Source organism: Pimephales promelas, chromosome 9, assembly GCF_988280905.1.
Source record: "Pimephales promelas chromosome 9, fPimPro1.hap1.1, whole genome shotgun sequence".
NCBI lineage: Eukaryota > Metazoa > Chordata > Actinopteri > Cypriniformes > Leuciscidae > Pimephales > Pimephales promelas.
This window is the reverse complement of record NC_142777.1, coordinates 29,257,627-29,266,368: the sequence shown is the minus strand read 5'-3', so window position 1 is coordinate 29,266,368 and position 8,742 is coordinate 29,257,627. Positions and strand designations below refer to the sequence as shown.

General features: G+C 36.6%; 1 protein-coding gene across 1 annotated transcript; it reads left to right on the top strand.

The window, feature by feature from the left end:
* The first annotated feature begins 108 nt into the window (after positions 1-108).
* On the top strand, positions 109-2,001 carry LOC120460690 (uncharacterized). The gene is made up of 4 exons (XM_089134956.1): positions 109-522; positions 1,009-1,200; positions 1,288-1,370; positions 1,476-2,001. Exons 1-4 carry the CDS (start codon positions 339-341, stop codon positions 1,512-1,514), a joined length of 498 nt encoding a protein of 165 aa, XP_088991082.1. The 5' UTR covers positions 109-338; the 3' UTR covers positions 1,515-2,001.
* The last annotated feature ends 6,741 nt before the right edge of the window (positions 2,002-8,742 follow it).

Sequence of the window (8,742 nt, the reverse complement as noted above, 5' to 3'; positions counted from 1 at the left end):
AGGTGAATATATTCAAATATTTATCACATATATTTAAGAAAAAAACACTAAAAATGAACAATTTAAATCAGGCAAAAATTAAAAGAACACTCCTTCGCGGCTCATTGTTTTGATTTTTGGTTCGCGCTTCTCACATCCTAGTAAACTATAAACAGTATTTACTTTGTGTCGTTTTTAAATTATTTCATATAGACACTGTCACAGTGTCTTATATTTAGTATCCTGTGTAGCACGGACTGCTTCAAATGCACGAATATTGTAGTTGCATGTAAATTACTGTAGTAATTTAAAGGCTAGTACATTCAAAAAGTCCGCATTATTGTAAACTATTGTTAATCATGGACCCGAATGGACCACTGTCGAATAACGTTTGTCAGACACATATGAAATCGATTAATGGATTTACTGAAATGTCGCCCATCTGTTTACCCAGTAAACGTAAACGAAATGATGGGAATAATTTTAATGGCAACGAGGAGGATGGTCCTAAAGTTTTTCCCTCCAAAGAGAACTTGAGGAAACGTAAGTATGACTCTCTTAGTCTAACTAAGTGAGTTGAGGCAAGTTCAAAATCTTTTGTATTAAACTCGACACATAACGGTTATGTGTCGAGTTTCATACAAAAGATTTTGAACTTACAGTAGGTCTCCCAAGTCTTAAAAATAATTAAAACACTAATATAAATATAAGTATTTAAATTAAATCATTACATTAAATACAAATGGAAAACTAATTTTATCTGTATATAGATTATTCTGTAATCTGTACATACATATTTTATCTCATACAATTGCTAATACAATATGTATTAAGTATTTCCAACTGAACATGCATCAATCTGGCATTTCATAGTTCCAGTTGGCTTTTTAGCAGAGAGATCCTTTTAAAATTTGATTATTCTGATATAGGATTTACTACATTGATAAAATTTGTTTTAGGAAGAATTGTAAGTCTACATTTAATCGTAAATGTAATGAATTTGACTCCTGCGAGTTGTCTTACCTCCAGGTGGTTTTGTCTCGATTGATGGCCAGAGAGGTGTGTACTACTCTGAGAGCTGGGAGCCCAATGGAAGCACTTTATACCTGCCTGTAAATGGCACTTTGTTAGCCAACATTGAAAAATATGATCAGATCAGCTTTGAGCAGGGATGCTTCTGCATAGGCAATGCAGCAGGTGGATTTCAACAGAAAGTCCAAGGTAGGTCTCATTAGTGAGTTTGAATAATATGATCAGTTTATGGGTAATTAAAATGACTAATAAGAGAATCTCTTTTTGTGGATATAGGTCAAGCGATTCATTGCTGGCGATATAGTGAACGTGAGCAAAAGCTTTTCATTGCACTCTCTTATTTGTTTACAAACTTGCAGGTGAGTGTAATGTTAAAATGTATATAAAATGATATATCCATTTACTTAGCCTAAAGTATGGAAGTGTTGCCTTCAAACTCTGTCTTTTCCCTCCCTATCCTGTAGGTATTCCAGGAAGTTGTCAGCTCTCTTGATTGTCTCTGAGGATTCTGGGTAGACAGAGTTGGCCAGTATCATCTAAACTAAAAAAGCACAGACCAATCCTATGTTTTTTTTAGCACAACCTAGACATTTCTCTTCCTTGTTACAATGTCATTTTTAACATATTGTGATACCAACTGACATATGTGCCTTTATGACTGTATATTTCTGTTTTGTGCTTGTTACAGTGAATTACAGTATAGATATACAATGTTATTATTTTACTAGTATGGATTCTTATTTGTTTTGCATGACAAACAGCTATAAGCGATCCTGCAGCCTCAGTTATTGCTCTGAACCAAAACATAACACGAAAATACTGTATTTTAGATTCCTGTCATGTAACACTTGTAAAGCTTGATTTTGTGCACAACATTTGAACTCCAACAATGTTTGTACTGCTATAGTACATTGCTGTTGAATGTGTATTAGTTTGATTTTGGTGCCTTTTTATCATTTTTACAATAAAAAGTAAGACTAAAACTATAAATCTGTTCAAATCCACCCAATGGAATATTGAAATTGTAAAGGACAAGGGGCTAATGTTATTTTCAACTTACTTTAAATATTACTCGCTCCTGTTAAAGTTTGTTCGAGTATGGAGTTTTAGAGGCTGTTCACACTCCCCCTCCTCTATCAGTCTCAGCAGGTAGCTTTACATTGATCATTCATTACGTAGATCCTGTGTGAATCAGACGCCTGCTGTCAGACTGGAGAAATAAGATGGAGTGGAGAAACTGGTTGCCGCTTATTTGTTCTTTGTGAATTTTCATGAGGTGAATGAGTTGATGCAATATCTTATGTAAGATCATAAGCTAACTTCAGTAACTTCAGGCTTCATTAGTCATAATGCCATTATTAAAACTGTATTTTACATATTATATAGTGTTTGCTATAACTATTTAAAATGACTTGCTCAGCTTTAATGGTAATTTTGAGAGCACAGTAACTCTATTCATGTAAAAAGCAGCTGGCTGATGGTGAGTCTTTCAGTTATTATGACGCACATAAGGGTTATAAACACAGCTGGCAGCCAAGATTCAATTGCAATTTGGTGCAAAGAGACCTTATTGGCACCAGTCTTACTTTTAGAGCCAAAAACAAAGTGACAAAAAAAATAAATAAATAAAAAGCACCATTAATGCCATTAACTCTGCTCTACATATATTTACAGCCAGGAGACGCTACTGGTTACCATCATGGGATCAATTTTTGGATTTAATTTCAATTAATTTTTTTAAATTAATTTTTTATTTTAGTTAAATGTTAAACTGCGTATAAACACTTTATCACTGGAAAAAAAAATGAAATAAGCCAGTATTATATATATATATAGAACCTTTTGCCACATTTTGGCAACAGTTGAGCAGTTGAGAATGATTTACTATAATAGCATACATCGCTCTACCCTAGTATATGCATATAAAGTTATATATTCTTATCCAACTTGTATAGAGCTGTGCAATAATATAGTTTACATGCATTAGGCTACTTTGTGAAATTCTTGCCAAAAAAGATGTAGTTAGCCTTGCATGCTAATTTGCTATTCTAAATTCAGCCAACTTAATCGAACTTTAGCCAATTATGTTTCTGGAACACAACCTCGTTCTTCTATTGGTTAAACAAATTGAAAGCCCTGCCTCAGACTCACCTAATCGGCAGAGCCAGTGTTGCTATTTCTCCACATTTACATAAATGTTGGACAATTCTATTAAATTGATCACAAATTAAAGAAATCTAAAGAAAATAAGAGTAATGTCTGTCCGTGCAAACCCAAAAGCTTCCACAATACATTCGTTAGTGAACACAAACAAGGCGCAGTTCATCTCTTTGAACACTAGACTCCAGCATAACACAAGCTATCTTCCTTTGACACAGCGTAAACCTAAACATGAAATTCAAAGTCTGGATATCAAGTCACATGTGTGGCACAGTGCTAGGGAGCACTATATAATACAACAAGCGCCCTCACTTGTTTATTATTGTCTTCGAGATTAATGTTATCGTGCTTGACCTATTTTTTACTTCACCTTTATATCCACCACAAAGGAAGATGTATCTCCCACCTACTGAGACCAAAAAGTGTATTTTTCTAGCCCCTAACTCTTCTCAGGTGGGGCTGAATGCAGTAAGCACGCTTCATTAAAGACAGCAGCCACCATGTGCCTCCTGTGAGGATAGAGTATTTAGCTTTCTATCACAGACGGCTAGAAATATTTCATCCTGGCATTTCAGCTCGCGGGGAGCATTGGACACACCTAACCCAGAGTTTCTTCCTTTCTAACTGAGAATCTGATTAAATGAGGCCTGGTTGGCTCTGACAGATACTGAGTGCTGGAGTGGTGATGAGAAAATGAGCTCTTTATCAACGCCTGAGATAGTGAGGATGAGATTTGCTCATTTCAAAAGCTTCTATGCGTTGTCACCGAACAAACTTAGATTCTGCACTTAAATATTCAACGAGGGAACATTTAGTTAAATGGAGATGTAAATCATTTCAATGCTACTCTGCCTGTTTATCCAGCTAATATGCCATTAAAAAGGATATTGCTATTTTGATAACGACAATTATTATGATAACGGCTTGTATGTCTATAGGGCAAGCGTTTATGTTTCTCAGACTGCTGGCTTTTAGTAAGACACACAAGGGAATAGGCTCCTAACAATTTTCTTTTGTCCTTAACTTGAACTTATTTTTTTTTTTTTAAAAACAGCGTATGAACTTATGATAGTCATATGAACATGTTTCTACTCTTTTTTTCTACAAAGATTCAACAGTTAAGGTAAAACAGCTGAATTTAGCATTGTATACTACACTCACCGGCCACTTTATTAGGTACCCCATGCTAGTAACGGGTTGGACCCCCTTTTGCCTTCAGAACTGCCTCAATTCTTCGTGGCATAGATTCAACAAGGTGCTGGAAGCATTCCTCAGGGAGTTTGGTCCATATTGACATGATGGCATCACACAGTTGCCGCAGATTTGTCGGCTGCACATCCATGATGCGAATCTCCCGTTCCACCACATCCCAAAGATGCTCTATTGGATTGAGATCTGGTGACTGTGGAGGCCATTTGAGTACAGCGAACTCATTGTCATGTTCAAGAAACCAGTCTGAGATGATTCCAGCTTTATGACATGGCGCATTATCCTGCTGAAAGTAGCCATCAGAAGTTGGGTACATTGTAGTCATAAAGGGATGGACATGGTCAGCAACAATACTCAGGTAGGCTGTGGCGTTGCAACGATGCTCAATTGGTACCAAGGGGCCCAAAGAGTGCCAAGAAAATATTCCCCACACCATGACACCACCACCACCAGCCTGAACCGTTGATACAAGGCAGGATGGATCCATGCTTTCATGTTGTAGACGCCAAATTCTGACCCTACCATCCGAATGTCGCAGCAGAAATCGAGACTCATCAGACCAGGCAACGTTTTTCCAATCTTCTATTGTCCAATTTCGATGAGCTTGTGCAAATTGTAGCCTCAGTTTCCTGTTCTTAGCTGAAAGGAGTGGCACCCGGTGTGGTCTTCTGCTGCTGGAGCCCATCTGCCTCAAAGTTCGACGTACTGTGCGTTCAGAGATGCTCTTCTGCCCACCTTGGTTGTAACGGGTGGTTATTTGAGTCACTGTTGCCCTTCTATCAGCTCGAACCAGTCTGGCCATTCTCCTCTGACCTCTGGCATCAACAAGGCATTTCCGCCCACAGAACTGCCGCTCACTGGATGTTTTTTCTTTTTCGGACCATTCTCTGTAAACCCTAGAGATGGTTGTGTGTGAAAATCCCAGTAGATTAGCAGTTTCTGAAATACTCAGACCAGCCCTTCTGGCACCAACAATCATGCCACGTTCAAAGTCACTCAAATCACCTTTCTTCCCCATACTGATGCTCGGTTTGAACTGCAGGAGATTGTCTTGACCATGTCTACATGCCTAAATGCACTGAGTTGCCGCCATGTGATTGGCTGCTTAGAAATTAAGTGTTAACGAGCAGTTGGACAGGTGTACCTAATAAAGTGGCCGGTGAGTGTATATACTACTCTTACTAAATTAGCCATATGAAATTAATACTCACTCTATTTTCTAAATGTGTTCTTGTGAAAGATTATTGTGAAAGATTCATGTGTGCATCCTTGGAACTGGATATTCTGGTGAAACGATGATTTCTCTAATTTATTCAACATAAACACTTTTTTACAGTCGACTGCAAGCTTACATTCAGATCTGCCTCCATCCAATCAACAACCGATGGACAGAACCAAGTCCCTATACCTACACTCAACATTTTTTAGATTTCCAAAAATCCAGTCAGATATATTCACAATACTGAAGAAAAGATGTCAGTTTTATTTGTATTGTGCTTTTCAAACTACTGTTTCAAAGCAGATTTACAGAAAATGTATGTTAATATTTAGAATATTTTAGCATATCATGCAAGACTCACATCATAGTCACATTTAGCAGATCAAGAAGCTGAGATTTTCTAGACCATCACCTTACGTGAGTAGTATGCGGGTTAACTTGGATATATTAACTAGCCCAATACTCTATGTCCAACTTCATAAATAGTCGCCAATAACATAAAGTTCATATTTTGTGATGATATAAACAATTGAGCCGTTGAGATTTACTAGTATATATTGTTTTACCTGAGTATAGCTATATTCAGTCGGATATCCAATAGAGTGCTGTGCGATAAAATTGTTACACTTTGCGACAATATGAACAATCACATTGCCAAGATTTGCTATATGGTATTGCTTTACCACTGTACACACAGTACTCAGGTTCAGTTGGATGTACAGTTATATATCCAACTTTAAAATTATCGCTGAGTAATATGGCTAAGTAGCTAAGGGATAGGCCTACGTATCCAGCCAGTTGTTCTCTCAAAATAAACTCCCGACAGGGTGACGAGGACTCTGACTCGAAGTGGAGGATAGCCTAATAATATCTCTCTTATAATAGTTAGACATGAGTATTGATCTGAGCTGAAATATTTTATTAGGTCTTTAAAACGCAAAAGTTCTGTGGAGAGAGCAGTTGCAGCGTGGCAAGTTCAAAATAGACGGAGATTTAAAAGATATGGCATGCAGTCATGCCACTTATTACACAGCATTTAGCCACATATATAATTGGAGATGAGATATTGATTTTTAGATTCAATTGTTTTAAAATCGCACCTGTTTGTATTTTATAATCCAACAGTGTAGGCCTACAAAACAATAGCCTTTGGCAGCAGCTGCATTTGTATGAAACCAGAGAGCGAGTACTGGATGACATAATTAAAAAATTGTACACAAAATATTGATTCGACTGAGTAATTTATTAGCTCACCAAATGCAAAACTTCCACTAAGAAAAAACGTTCATAGAAAGAGTAGGCTATAGTCCTGCTGACTTCAGTAACCAGGATAAGCCTGTGTTATTTGTTATATAATTATTTATTGTGCGAAATGCCACTGTATCCCTTAATTGTCCATTTGAACTTAGAGAGCAACTGCTCTGCTTTTAAAAGCTTCGCATTTAAATACCTAATAAAATATTTCAAAGCAATAGTTCATGTATAATTATTAACTTATGTGGGAAGTAGCCATGTAATAAGATCCAGGTTGTTATCACAGAATAAACCCATTCAGAGGGGTTCAAACACCCTGTCAGGGGTAACAACAACAGGCTAGATGTAGCCTACATTATCCCTTACATAATATAAAATAAAAAATACATTCTTAAACATCTTAAACACAAGTCCTGCATGCTAATATGCTAATCTGTATTCAGCCAATGACTGTTTTCAAACATGTTTCCTGAACACTCACATACCATTGGTTAAACAAACAGAAACCCCACCCCCAGACTGACCCCATTAGTAGATTCAGTGTTGCTATGACAGTGTGTCGGGTTTATCAAAAACATTTACCACATCACTTTTAGCAAATGGGTTTTATACGACATGTCATGTGAGGATTGCTGGAGGCATCATAAACCTTATTTAGAGATGAATTACCAAGTCTATTTTGTCTATGATGGAGTTGTTATGCCATTGCATCGGTGTGTGGCGCTAATTTTGAGCATTAACTCATAGGCAGCTGTAAGAGCCCCAGTGTAATGTGACATGAGATCAATGCTTACAGGCATCTGTGCTTGTCTAGTCGGAGCCAGCTTTCCTGTGCTATGATTGAGATCACACCGGCACCTCATCTGTGCCAGACTAGCAGTGTTTGGCACTCACCATTAGCCATTATCCAAGACCCTGCAGCTCCTCCATGCACTGCTGCACAAATGCAGTGTAACTGCCATCTGCTGAAAGTCCTGTCACAGTCAGAATCTTTTAACCAGTCAGTGCATTAGCCAGGGAATGGATTGCTAATGCAGGTGGATGCTAGATGATGATTATGGTTGGGAATGAAAGGGCAAAGGGGTGGGGCTAATTCAGAAATATAATTACTATACAGCAAGTCTTCACTTTGAAACATTGCTGGCTTTTTGAGCTATAAGCTGCTGAAAATTTAACTACTGTATAGTTATTAGTTATTAGAATTAGTTAGCTACACTACAAACAATTAATGAAAAACAGCTAAATCTGTTACTGTTTAAAACTTTGGGGTTGACAAGATTTTTTTTGATCTTTTTGAAAGAAGTCTCTTACGATCATCAAGGCTGCATTTATTTGATAAAACATTTAGTAAAAACTGTGAAATATTTTTTACCATTCAAAATATTTGAATATATTTGAAAATGTAATTTGATTTTCAGTGTCACATAATCCTCCAGAAATCTTTATAATTGCTGATTTGATCTTCAAGAAACTTTTCTCCTAAATATGTTTATTTTTTAATCCATTATACATTTTATTTTAAAAAGAAACATTTTGTAGCATTATGATGCCTTTACTATAAATGATTATGATCAGTGAGTAAAAGTAACTGCTTTAAAAAAAAAAAAAACACTGAATGCAAACTTTTGAATGGTAGTGTATATGTAGTTTTTTTTTTAGGTATAAATCTAATTAAGGTGAAAACTTGAACAGATAAATAAGTTTACAACTATCTGAATTAACTGATTGACTACAATTAATCAGATTTTCCAGTGGTATGAGAGAGAAGAGCAAAGAAAAATAATGGCCCGCACATCGAAACTGCAGCTCCAAGAATGTATCTACCAAACATTGCATTATATCGTCCATTCAGGTCTTCATCAGGAACAATACCAACAGAGAAAAATAAC

What these genes read in the sequence shown, in the direction of transcription:
- LOC120460690 (XM_089134956.1), top strand. Translation starts at nt 339, where the DNA reads ATGGACCCGAATGGACCACTGTCGAATAACGTTTGTCAGACACATATG. An exon ending in CAAAGAGAACTTGAGGAAAC is followed by an intron (nt 523 to 1,008) that starts GTAAGTATGACT and finishes TCTTACCTCCAG; the next exon opens with GTGGTTTTGTCTCGATTGAT. An exon ending in ATTTCAACAGAAAGTCCAAG is followed by an intron (nt 1,201 to 1,287) that starts GTAGGTCTCATT and finishes TTGTGGATATAG; the next exon opens with GTCAAGCGATTCATTGCTGG.